General features: G+C 39.4%; 1 protein-coding gene across 4 annotated transcripts in view; it reads right to left on the bottom strand.

The window, feature by feature from the left end:
* Nucleotides 1-14,033, bottom strand: part of CFAP95 (cilia and flagella associated protein 95) — a 171,329-nt gene that overhangs the window by 88,212 nt on the left and 69,084 nt on the right. For 3 of the 4 annotated variants that reach the window (XM_062207073.1, XM_062207072.1, XM_062207075.1), the window contains exon 5: nucleotides 8,402-8,459. The exons of the other annotated variant lie outside the window; for it this stretch is intronic. In XM_062207073.1, the coding sequence (XP_062063057.1) occupies nucleotides 8,402-8,459 (58 nt within the window). The remainder of the gene's footprint in view (nucleotides 1-8,401; nucleotides 8,460-14,033) is intronic. 4 annotated transcript variants of the gene reach the window in all.

The raw sequence follows: 14,033 nt of genomic DNA, 5'->3' as shown, positions 1-14,033 counted from the left end.
ATGGGTACTGGTTCTAGTCCCAGCTGTTCCTCTTCCAATCCAGCTCTCTGCTATTGCCTGGGAAAGCAGTAGAAAATGACCCAGGCACTTGGGCCCCTACACCTGTGTAGAAGACCCAGAAGAAACTCTTGGGTCCTTGCTTTGGATCAGTGCAGCTCTGGCCATTGCAGCCATTTGGGGAATGAACCAGCAGATGGAAGACCCTTCTCTCTGTTTCTCCCTCTCACTGTCTGTAACTCTACCTCTCAATAAATAAATAAAACTTCTTTTAAAAAACGGAAAGAGTGCTGTCTCAGGAAACAGTTAGGGAGAAAACAGAGGAGGAAACTACATGCAATTTAGAGAGACACAGTGGACCTATGTGGAGGGTGTGGGTATGCACAAATCAGGACCAAAGCAGCCAAGAGCCTCAGCACCAGCTTTGGAGAAAGGTGAGACCAGACTGTAACAGTCCAAGCCACTGGCAATAAAGCTGCAGGAAAAGCTGGGAAGGAATCCAGCTTGGAGCCCTCTGGGGGATAGTGTACCTGCCAAACTAGAGGAGGAGGTGCCTCATTTCTCTCTCCCCAGTCACCCTGCAACAGCATCCTGTAACAAACCAAAAGAGAGCAGGTGCCATTTTGGACATACATATTACAGGTGTGCCAGCTTGTATCCAGACCCTGCAACCAGCCAAGTGGATACTCCTGAGTCTGGAGGGGAGAACTTTTGGGGAGCTGGGTGCTGGTGACTGTGGGAGGCTTGTGTGCTGGGACTGTGAAAATACTGAAACTACGAGGCTTTGAAAACTCTGAGCCTGTGTGGGAAGGCTTAGGGTGTGGCGAAGACTTTCGGCAGTCACTGTGGGAGGCTCCACACACTCAGTAATCTCTGGTTCCCTGGTGAGGGACACTGCTGGGGAATCTGCTTACACCAAGGACTGCATGGATCCTTTATGTGCTCCTTGTGGAAGTGCAGACAAATATAATACTCACTGGGACTAACACCCAGGCACTGGTCTCCTTTGAGGAAAGGAAATGAGCTGAGTATACACCAACAGAGGAAAAACCTCCCTTCTGCCTCTGATTTAGAGAGAGAGAGAGAGAGAGAGAGATTTACCACACCCAACCAGAGTGTCATCTTAACACTCTCTTCACCTTGGAACAATGAACAGAGCTCCCTGACCACATCCACCACACGACTTTAGGTATTCTCTGAAAGCAGACACTCCACTAATTCACACAGACATAGTCCAAAGATAAAAGCTGCCACAGCAAAAAATAAGGAAGAAACCAACAAGTATCTCGACAAAAGCCGAATAATAAATGCACCAATTCAAGAAAAAAGAATAAGGAACACAACATGATGCCCCAAAAGAATACAACACTTCAATAATAGATTGTGAAGCTGAAGACTTTGAAGAAAGGCAAGAAATGGAATTCAAAGAATTGATCATAAGATTACATAGAAGTAATCAGAAGTAAATGTACAAACTAATGAAATCCATACAACACATAAAAAAAATTTCTCCCATGAAACAGATCTTAAAGAGAAAGCAAAATGAAATCTTGGAAATGAGGAATTAGAAGAACAAATTAAAAAATGCAGTTGAAAGCCTTAACAACAGAATCGGTGAAGCAGAAAAAAGAAATCCAACTTAGAAGACAAATTGCAGTAAATTATACAGTCAGACAAAAAAAAAAAAGAGGAAATTAGAAAACTAAAAACCACTGTTGAGACTCTACAGGATACTAGCAAATGACCCAACATACAGGTTCTAGGAATTCCTGAAGGCGTGAAAGAAAGTATTAAAAGACTTTTTTAGTGAAATAATAACAGAAAATTTTCCTAATTTGGAGAAAGGGACATCCAAGTATAGGAAGCACGTAGAACTCTTAATAGACATTACCATAAAATATCTTCACCACAATACATTGTAATCAAACTCTCCACAGCAAAACATAAAGAAAAGATTTTAAAATGTGCACGAGAGATATACCAGATTACTTTCAAAGGATCTCCAATTAGACTCAAAGCAGACTTCTCATTAGAAACCCTACAGACTACGAATATGGTGAGATATATTCCAAGTCTTAAGAGAAAAAAACTGTCAACCAGAATACTGTCCCCCACAAAGCTCTCATTTATGAATGAAGGTGAAATAAAGGCATTCCATAAAAAATAGAAATTAAATTAATTTGTCACCACCTGTCCAGCCTTGCAAAAGATGCTTAAGATGCACTGCACACAGAAACACAGAAACATGGTCACTTCTATGAAAGAAGGTAAAGTAAGAAAATCATCCAGTAAAAGTACAAAGGAAATACAAAGTAAGAAATAGAAATATTTATGGAAAAATGGCAGGGCATAGTTGTTACTTATCAATAGTTACCTTGAATGTAAATAGCCTCAACTCTCCAGTTAAAAGACAAAGACTGGCTGAATGGATTGAAAAATAAAACTGTCTATTTGCTCTCTATAAGAAACACATCTCACCACAAAGATGCATGCATACTGAAAGTGAAAGGATGGAAAAAATATTCCCTGCTAACAGAAATCAAAAAGAGATGGTATGGGCATCCTAATATCAGACAAAATAGACTTTAACACAAAACTATTAAAAGAGACAAAGAAGGGCACTATGCAATGATTAAGGGATCAGTTCAAAAGAAAAATGTAACTATTATAAATCTATATGCACTAAATTACAGGGCACCTGGCAATCTAAAAGAATTGTAAATGGATCTAAAGGGAGACATATACTCCAATACAATAGTAATGGGGAACTTCAATAGCCCACTTTCAGCAATGAACACATCAACCACACAGAAAATCAGCAAGGAAACAACAGAGTTAATCAACACTATAGACCTAATAGGCCTAACAGATATCTACAGAACTTTCCATCTTACAGTTGCAGAATACACATTCTTCTCATCAGTGCATGGAACTTTCTCTAGGATTGACCACATGCTAGGCAATAAAACAAGTCTCAGCAAATTCAAAAGAATCTAAATCATACCATGCATCTTCTCAGACCACAAAACAATGAAGCTGGAAATCAGCAACTCAGGAATCTCTAGAGCATATGCAAACACATGGAGACTGAACAACATGCTCCTGAATGAACAATGGGTCATTGAAGAAATCAAAAGAGAAATCAAAAAAATTCAGGAAACAAATGAGGATGAGAATACAACATATCAAAACTTAGGGGATACAACAAAAGCCGTGTTAAGAGAAAAGTTTATAGAAATTGGTGCCTACATCAAAAAATTTGAAAAGCACCAAATAAATGGGCTATCAGTACATCTCAGGGATCTATAAAAACAATAGCAAACCAAACCCAAAAATAGTAGAAGAAAAGAAATTAAAATTAGAGAAGAAATCAACAAAATTGAAAGCAAAAAAGCAATTCCAAAGATTAGCAAAATGAAGACCTGTTTTTTTGAAAAAAAACAAACAAAATTGACACACCATTGGCCCAACTAATTAAAAAAAAAAAAGGAAGGAGAAGACCCAAATTAATAAAATCAGAGATTAAAAAGGAAATGTAATAACAGACACCACAGACATAAAAAAAATCATCAGAAGTTACTACCAAGAGCTATATGCCGACAAACCAGGAAACCTAGAAGAAATGGCAGAAAACTTAGAAGAAATGGATGGATGGACAGATTCCTGGACACATACAACCTACCTAAACAGACCCATGAAGACACAGAATACCTAAACAGACCCATAACCAACATGGAAACTGAATCAGTAACAAAGACCCTCCCAAAAAAGAAAACCAGGACCAGATGGATTCACTACTGAATTCTACCACACATTTAAAGAACTAACTCCAATTCTTCTGAAGTTATTCAAAATGACTGAAAGAGAGGGAATCCTCCCAAATTCTTTCTATGAAGCCAGCATCACCTTAATTCTTAAACCAAAAAAGATGCAACTGAGAAAGAGAACTACAAACCAATTTCCCTGATGAACATAGATGCAAAAATCAACAAAATTCTGGCAAATCAAATCCAACAACACATCAGAAAGATCATTCACCCAGACCATCCCTGGTATGCAGTGATGGTTCAATGTTCACAAATCAATCAATGTGATACATCATATTAACAAACTGCAGAACAAAAACTGTACGATTATCTTAATAGATGCAGAGAAAGAATTTGATAAAATACAACACCCTTTCATGATGAAAACTCTAAGCAAGTTGAGTATAGAAGGAACATTCCTCAACATTCAAGGCAATTTATGACAAACCCACAGCCAGCATCCTATTAAATGGGGAAAAGTTGGAAGCATTCCCACTGAGATCTCGTACCAGACAAGGATGTCCACCGTGACCACTACTATTCAATATAGTCCTGGAAGTTTTAGCCAGAGTCATTAGGCAAGAAAAAGAAATCAAAGGGATATAAACTGGGAAGGAGGATGTTAAACTATCCCTATTTGCAGATGATATGATTCTATATACAGGGGATCCAAAAGACTCCACTAAGAGACTACTGTAACTCATAGAAGAGTTTGGTAAAGTCACAAGATATAAAATAAACACACAAAAATCAACAACCTTTGTATCCACAGACAATGCCACGGCTGAGAAAGAACTTCTAAGGTCAATCACATTCACAATAGCTACAAAAAATCAAATACCTTGGAATAAACTTAACCAAGGAGGTCAAAGATCTCTACAATGAGAATTACAAAATGTTAAAGAAAGAAAAAGAAGATATAAAAAATGTTAAAATCTTCCACATTCATGAATTGGAAGAATCAATATCATCAAAATGTCCATACTTCCAAAAGCAATTTACAGATTCATTGTAATACCAATCAAAGTACTAAGGACATTCTTCTCAGATATAGAAAAATGATGCTGAAATTCATATGGAAACACAGGAGAATCTAAATAGCTAAATCAATCTTATATGACAAAAACAAAGCTGGAGGTATCACAATATCAGATTTCAATAAATACTATAGGGCAGTTATAACCAAAACAGGCTGGTACTGGTACAAAAACAGATGGATAGACCAATGGAACAGAATAGAAATGCCAGAAATCAACCCAAGCATCTACAACCAACTTATATTTGACAAAGAAGCTAAAACCAATTCCTGAAGCAAGGACAGTCTCTTCAACAAATGGCACTGGAAAAACTTGATTTCCACATACAGAAGTATGCAAAACCCCTACCTTATACCTTACACAAAAGACCACTTAAAATGGATTAAAGACATAAATTTATGATCTGCCTCCATCACCATCAGATTATTAGAGAATATTGGGGAAACCCTGCAAGACATTGGCATAGGTAAAGACTTCTTGGAAAAGACCCAGAGGCACAACCAATCAAAGCCAAAATTCACAAATGGTATTATGTCAAATTGAGAAGCTTCTGTATTGCAAAAGAAACACTCAGGAAAGTGAAGAGGCAAGCAATAGAATAGGAGAAATTATTTGCAAACTATGCAAGTGATAAAGGATTTATAACCATAGTATTTAAAGAGATCAAGGAACTCTACAACAACAAAACAAACCACCCAGTGAAGAAATGGGCAAAGGGTTAAACAGACATTTTTTCAAGAGGAAATCCAAATGGCCAACAGACACATGAAAAAATGCTCACAATCACTAGCCACCAGGGAAATGCATATCTAAACCACAATGTGGTTTTACCTCACCCCAGTTAGAATGGCCCACATCAATAAACAGAAATCAATAAGCAAAAATGCTGGTGAGGATGTGGGGGAAAGGTACCCTAATTCACTGTTGGTGGGAATGTAAACTGGTAAAGCCACCATGGAAACAGTATGGAGATACCTCAGAAATTTGAATACAGACCTACCATATGACCTAGCCATCCCGCTCCTGGGAATTTACCCAAGGGAAATGAAATCAGCATATGAAAGAGTTATCTGCACCCCTATGTTTATTGCAGCTCAATTCACAATAGCTAAGATATGGAATCAACCCAAATGCTGAAATCTACTGAAGACTGAATAAAGAAATTATGAGATATGTACACTATGGAATACCACACAATGATTTTTAAAAAATGAAATCCGGTCATTTACAACAAAATGGATGAATCTGCAAAATATCATACTTAGTGAAATAAACCAGTTCCAATAGGACAAATACCACATATTCTCCCTGACCTGTGACAACTAAGAGTGAAACTAAAAGGCACTCTGTAGAAGTGAAATTCACTTTGAGAAGCAATGACTTGAAGACCCCTTGTCTTGACTGTTGAGGAACAATTTTGGAGTTTTTGTTTGTTTTGTTTTTTTTTATTTGTTGAATTCTTTACTTAACATAGAGTTAAACATATGTGCATAAAGTCAATTGAAAATAGATCTCAGTAAAAAATAAGAGTGTGAGTAAGAGAGGAAGAAGGAAGAGGGATTAGGAGTATGAGTGGGGAGGTGGGCACGGTGGGAAGAATCATTATGTTCCTAAACTTGTAATTACGAAGTGTAAGAAGTTTGTAACTGTAAAGCATTATAGTTCTGCATACACTCCTACAGATTTACTTCTAAGGGTACAGTTTAAAAACTTGTCATGGGACCCCAAATCTCCTTAAGCTGGGTGGTAAAAATACCGTCTTATGTGTTAAAGGGATCATATGGATAGGATTAGGGGTCTGGTAATAATAATAATAGATAGAATTAAAAAGGAGTGAATGTTCCAACCTGGGAAGCAGTCCACACAGCAGACTCATAGGAAGACAATTGCTTTAAATAGCATTCTTACTTCAGACTCAACCCTAAGGCATTCTGGTCTGGCTGAAAAGCCCACTACAGCATTTCAGGCATAGAAATCCAAGACACTGTGGCAAAAAAAGTGTCCTACATGAAGGATCTCTGTGGGTGAGACCCCAGTGGATAGAACTGGTCAATAAAGAAGGATGTACTTTTCTCTGAAGGAAGGAGAGAACTTCCACTTTGCTTATGGCCCTGTCTAAATACCGACAGAGGCTGTGCATTCAAAAGGCTTCCATAGCCTTGGCAGCTCATGTCAAGAACCTTGGGTGATCATTGACATCATACAGAAGAGTGTTAATTGTTAAATTAACAAGTGTCACTATGCACTAACTTCCCATGAAGGACCTCTGTCCTCAAAATGCTATATTAGGAGTATGTCTAAGTGCTCCCAAACTATGTATCATTCTTGGGTGCTTCATAAAAATTAATTAAGTTTCTAAAAAAAGGAAGTGAAATTAACTTCAAGATGCAATAACTTTGAAGAGCCCTTGTCTTGACTGCTGAGGAATAGTTTTTTGTTTTGTTTTGGTTTGGTTTGGTTTTGGTTTTTGGCTTTTTTTATTGTTGAACTCTTTACTTAATATAGAGTTGGTCGGTCTTCTGTGTATAAAGTTAATTGAAAATGTTTTTTTTTTTTTTTTTTGACAGGCAGAGTGGACAGTGAGAGAGAGAGACAGAGAGAAAGGTCTTCCTTTGCCATTGGTTCACCCTCCAATGGCCGCTGCGGTCAGCGCACTGCGCTGATCCAAATTCAGGAGCCGGGTGCTTCTCCTGGTCTCCCATGAGGTGCAGGGCCCAAGCACTTGGGCCATCCTCCTCTGCACTCCCTGGCCACAGCAGAGAGCTGGACTAGAACCCGGTGTGCCAGTGCCGCAAGGTGGAGGATTAGCCTTTTGAGTCACGGCACCGGCCGAAAATGGTTCTTAGTAGAGACTGAGTCTGGGAATAGGAGAGGGAGGAGGAGAAGGAGTGGGAGAATGGGTAAGAGGGTGGGTATGGTAGGAAGAATCACTATATTCTTTTGTTTTTCTTTTTTCTTTTTTTTATTTTTTGACAGGCAGAGTGGACAGTGAGAGAGAGAGACAGAGAGAAAGGTCTTCCTTTTCCATTGGTTCACCCTCCAATGGCCGCTGCGGCCAGCGCACCACGCTGATCCGAAGCCAAGAGCCAGGTGCTTCCTCCTGGTCTCCCATGGAGTGCAGGGCCCAAGCACTTGGGCCATCCTCCACTGCACTCCCGGGCCACAGCAGAGAGCTGGCCTGGAAGAGGGGCAACCGGGACAGAATCTGGTGCCCCGACCAGGGCTAGAACCCAGTGTGCTGGCGCCGCAGATGGAGGATTAGCCTATTGAGCCACGGCGCCAGCCTGAATCACTATATTCTTAAAGTTGTACTTATGAAATGCATGAAGTCTGTATTCCTTAAATAAAACATCTCTTTGGGGGGGAATAATTAAAAAAGAAAAAAATCATAACCATAAAACATTCTATTGACTCTCACAAATAGCTAATATTTCTAAATAAATATAAAACATCATAAATATCAGTCATTTCTCCTTTCTCCCCAAGTTTGACTATTTACACTCAGTGTAATGAGTCATTGTAAGAACACAAATACATCTTAGAGCATGGCTCTGTACTCACACGTGACGGATAGTCATATGGTGGAGCGTATTCTTCCGCATATGTGGTCAATGTGTACCTAAGAGAGAGAAGTCAATGTTTGAAAACAGAATGACTTCAGAAGGAGAGATGCTTAAAATTGTATTCTTTACGTGTAGTAAAAACATTCAAGAAGATTTGGGCCTAATAAAATTTTCAAATGTTGTAACTGTCCCAGGCCTTCTTTATGGGATTAGCCACCACCAACAGAGCACCACCTCCTTCTGATTCAGCCTCACCTACCTCTCTCCTGTACTAAGGATATTTGTGGCTATTGAGTTGCACATCCCTGAGCTCAGCTGTTTTGAATTTTAAGAATTCTCTTTACCACTCAGTTCCTCCTTCTGAAACCATTTTGAACCTATGGTGTTTTCTGCCACATAAATGATAAAAAGATAAAAGAAGACAACTAGGTGGACTGAGTTACATAATACCCCCAATCTCCACCCCATTAAACACACAGAAATGCTGGACAAATTATACCCACAACTCTCAAGTACACAAGCACAGCCAAGCTCAATAGGGAAACTCTGAGGAATAGAAATGAAGAGGAACCTCATTACCATTTGAAATCAAAAAGTCCCAAGGCTAAAGGATGGAATTTGAACCACTATTCAAGGGCAAGAGAAGCGGCCTTAAGTTCCAAAGAGGCAAAGAGCTAAACTCCTACATACAAGCTCTGTACTTTCACATAAGAGACCAGAGAAACTCAAGCAACCAGCCCAGAGAGACTTTCCAGAAAATATAGTTATTTGATCTTAAGGTGGGGAGAAAGCTGTTCTCCTTTAAGAAATTAAAATGCCATTTCTGTTCCTGGCAATATTATGTGAGTAGAGAGTCACAGAAACTCTTCTTTGTATTTTACACACTGTGTAAAAGGACATTCTAAAAAGTTTTAATGCCAAGCTGATGGGAAAGGAGGAGAATTCACCAAGAAGCCCAGAAATATCAAGTCCAACAGTCTGCTGGGTTCAGGTGCTAGCATGTTTCCTGATGGTAACCACCAATTCCTGCCAGCACTCAAGGATAGATTCCAGATCAACCCTTGGGGCATTTGGATCTGGCTAAAAGGTCCATGAGAGTCTCACAGGCATGGAAAGCCATGACACGGTGGCAAAAAACAATCTACATGAAAGACCCTGGTGAACAAGACCCCAGCAGAAGGAACAGGCCATCAAGGAGAGAGGCGCCTTTCTCTGAAGGGAGGAAGGAACCTCCACTGTGACACGGCCTTCACTAAACAAGTTCAGAGTCGGTGAACTCAAGGGACTTCCATAGCCTAGACAGCTCATAGCAAGAGTCTCGGGTGATTGCTGACGTCATAAATAAGAGTGCCAATTGTTAAATCAACAATGGGAGTCACTGGGTACATGCTCCCCACGTAGGATCTCTGTCCTTAATGTGTTTTACTATGAAACTTAAAAACACTACTAGTCAAACAATACCCTATACCTTGTATGGTTGTATGAATGCAGCCTGTTGAAATCCTTGCTTAGTATATACTAAGTTGATCTTCAGTATATGAAGGTAATTGAAAATGAAACTTGATGAATGGCGGGATGGGAGAGGGAGTGGGAGAGGGGAGGGCCACAGGAGGGAGGGAGGTTGGGGGGGGGGGAAGCCACAACAATACAAAAATTGCACTTTGTAAATTCACATTTATTAAATTAAAAAAATAACTATATAACAAACAAAAAAAAGGAAAAAAAAGAACTTAATACTTTGCCCTTTTGTATTTTTTATGTTCTACTTAAAACTATTGGTTGAACTCTGTAATTAATACACAATTATTCTTAGGTGTTTAATTAATGCTATAACTAGTACTCAAATAGTATTTTACACTTTGTGTTTCTGTGTGGGTGCAAACTGTTGAAATCTTTACTTAATATATGCTAAATTGATCTTCTGTATATAAAGATAACTGAAAATTAAAAAAAAAAAAAAAGGATAGATTCCAGAACAGCAGCAGAAGCAAGCACCTAGGGACACATTCAAATTCAGTGGTCCCTCACTATCCATGGGGGATTGGTTCCAGGAACACTTCGCGCATACCAAAACTCATAGATAATCAAGCCCCAGTAATAAAATGGTGTAATGTTTGCAAAGAACCAATGTACATCCTTGTGTATGTATAAATTACCCATAGATTGCTTGTCATTCCCAATAGCACAGAAATGTTTTGTGAATACTTTTACTGCATTGTTTAGGAAACGATGACAAGAAAAAATGGCTATATCTGTTCAGTGCAGATGCAATTTTTAAAAATATTTTTGATCCATAGTTGATAGAATCAGAGGATGGAGAAACCTCAGATACAAAAGTCTGAGCTGGACATGGGTCCTACCCCAAACCCACTGACTTAGAAACTCTCTTAGTGGGGCCAGCAATCTACAGCTTGACAAGCCCCCTAGCTGATTCTGAAGCACACTCAAGCTTGAGTACTGATGATCAAAAGAGTACAAATTGGAAGCACACCTTTTTTTCTAATGTGACAAATTGGAAGCATGCTTTTTTCTTCTATTAAAACCTAACGATGTGTTTCACCTATGCTAGGCTGAATCTTTTTTTCTAAATTTAGTCTTTTTTAAAGATTATTTGTATTTATATTAAAGGCAGAGCAACAGAGAGAAAGAGATATTCTGTCTGCTGGCTCACATGCCAAATACCTGCAACCACCAAGGGTGGGCCAGGCTGAAGCCAGGACCCCACCAGGGTCTCCCAGGTAGATGGCAGGGACCGATGACTTCAGCTGACACCTGCTGCCTCCCAGGAAGCTAGATGGGAAGCAGAGACAGAATTGCATCTCAGACCCTCCAATGTGAGGTGCAGACACCCAAGCAGCAATTTCACCTGCTGTACCACAACACTCACCCCAACCTCAATTTTTTTTACACTTGATCTTAGCCAAAAGGCTGAGAAGCGATCTGAATCTTTTTTAAACATGCATTTATTTTTATTTTGGAGAGACAAATAGGTCTTCCATCCACTGTTTCACTTCTCAAATGCCCACAAATTCCACAATGCTATGCTAAAGCTGGGAACAGGAAAGTCAATCCAGGTGTCCCATGTGGGTGGCAGGAACCCACCCATACTGACAATCATCTGCTGCCTCCAGGGCCATATTAGCAGGAAGCTGCATTCAGCACCGGAGCCAGGACTGGAGCCAAGCCCCACAGTACATTCACAACATCAGCAGGCATCTCAACAAGCATCGTAACTGCTGCACCAAATGCCAACCCTAGGAAACAACTTGCAAATCAGCAAATGGGATTTTAAAAATGGACCAATCTAATAGAAAACAGAAAATGAGAGTAAAAGGAACAAGAAAAATATGATTTCTGCTCATAAGAAAATTAAAATCATAAAAAAATTTTTTTAACTTTTATTTAATGAATATAAATTTCCAGTGTACAGCTTATGGATTACAATGGCTTCCCCCTCCCATAACTTCCCTCCCACCCACAACCCTCCCCTCTCCTGCTCCCTCTCCCCTTCCATTAACATCAAGATTCATTTTCAATTCTCTTTATATACAGAAGATCAGTTTAGTATAAAGATTTCAACAGTTTGCACCCACATACAAACACAAAGTGAAACATACTGTTTGAGTACTAGTTATAGCATTAAATCACAATGTACAGCACATTAAGGACAGAGATCCCACATGAGGAGCAAGTGCACAGTGACTCCTGTTGTTGACCCAACAAATTGACACTCTAGTTTATGGCGCCAGTAACCACCCTAGGCTGTCGTCATGAGTTGCCAAGGCTATGGAAGCCTTCCAAGTTTGCCGACTCTGATCATATTTAGACAAGGTCATAAAAGACAGGGTGAGGATAGTAACCAATGATCCTAAGAGTGGCATTTACCAGGTTTGAACAATTATACAGCATTAAGTGGGGAAGAGGACCATCAGTACACACAGGTTGGGAGTAGAGCCATTGGTGGTAGAGTAGAGGTTATGATTACAAAGGAATGAGGCCCAAGTGTGCTAGACAGGGTCTAGAACAAAGGACAGAGTCATTATTAGAGGAGCTAAGAAAGGTGCTGTCTACGCTACAATTAAGTTTTCTGATTGAGAGGCAAATAGAACCTGATAGAAGGGGCTTGATAATAATCTGGTGGGCTTTAGGCCTTGTAAGTTAAGAGGCCCAGACCTATCTATCTCTTCACATGGGGTATATCCTAAGGGAGGTGTGAACCTCCTAGGGGAAGGCACTCTGTTGACTTTCATGACTTGGCTGGCCTGGGAGGAGAGCTGGCCAGGTAAAGGCAGGTGGCATCTCTAACAAGAAATTGACAGTTCTGCCTGCAATGTTGCTGACCCTACTTGACCATCCCCTCAGCTGCAGTGGTCACTTTGGAAGTTGGGCTGAGTGAAGGGCTTTTCAGCTTAGAGTCAATAAGATCTGTGGCTCTGACCGGGGCATCCTTCGACTCCAGGGCAGGTCCATTTCCAGTGATCCAACTCTTGGCAGAGCTGCCAGGGCTCTTCACAAGCTGACTTCTGCTGAAGCCCAGGCTTACCACATTGAAAGCCACTGCAGTGGACTGGCCTGTTGGGTCTCCTTGAGGGCAGATCACTGTACAGATCAGCCATTAATAGGCCTGCCACCCATTGCTTCTGATGCCTAGCTTTCTTTTCCTCCTGCTTTTTGTTCAAGCAGACCAGAGGATGCAAGTCAAGGGAGTGCCCAAGTCCTATCTCTAATCTTTGGTGGCCTGAACTACAAGTCTATAGTCACAGGCATGTTCTGTAGTAGTTTTTCTAAGGTAGACAATGCCCATGAGGAAAATTATATTCTCACTTTAAAACTTTTTTTCCCTTTGGTCTGAAAGTGAGGTTTTTTCTACTTATTGTATACTTCACTGATGGCGAAGTGAATCTAGCTATGAGATTATTATTTAAGTTCTTATTTTAGCTATGCTATTACAGAAAAATGTTAGCCATCTCTTTTATAAGGTCTAAAGATTAAATTGTGCATCCTACAGATTCCTTCATAATAGAATTAGTTTCCTACCTTGAAGAGAATAGAGAAATGAAAGAACAAGTTGGGCTTAGAATAGAGAAATGAGGGAGCAAGTCCTAGATCGCTTGCTGACAATAGCAATATTACATGAATACTTAGCAAACAGTTTCAACTACTAGATAACAACTTAAGAAAACATTTACCAGAAGGTCCAATGCCTTCTATAAATTTTAAGAATCATGTATTTGAAAACACCTCTTAAATATCTAACATGGTGTAGTTTGTTTAACCAGTAAACTTAAGCACAACCATATAAAATGTTTTTAGTTTCTTTCTACCAACAAGTTTAAAACATATGATACACAGATTCAGGTCACACAAATTAAAATGTATCTTTGATTGATTTTAGCAGCTTAAATTTATGGACAATCTTATCTATAAGCCATTTAAAATAAAACTCTTAATAAAATTTCCCCATGTGGACATACAATATGTACACACATATAACATAGCATAATAGACCAATATAGCAATTTTAATAATAGCTTTTAAAATCTTTAACTCTTTAAAATCATAAAAATTTAATATCCTAGCAATCACAGTGAAAGAAAAGGGATGAATCACAGTAGAGTGACAATATTTTC

The sequence above is a fragment of the Lepus europaeus genome, chromosome 12 (genome assembly GCF_033115175.1).
Source record: "Lepus europaeus isolate LE1 chromosome 12, mLepTim1.pri, whole genome shotgun sequence".
Lineage (NCBI taxonomy): Eukaryota > Metazoa > Chordata > Mammalia > Lagomorpha > Leporidae > Lepus > Lepus europaeus.
Note: the sequence above shows the minus strand (reverse complement) of the source record. Positions and strands in the feature narration are given on the sequence as shown.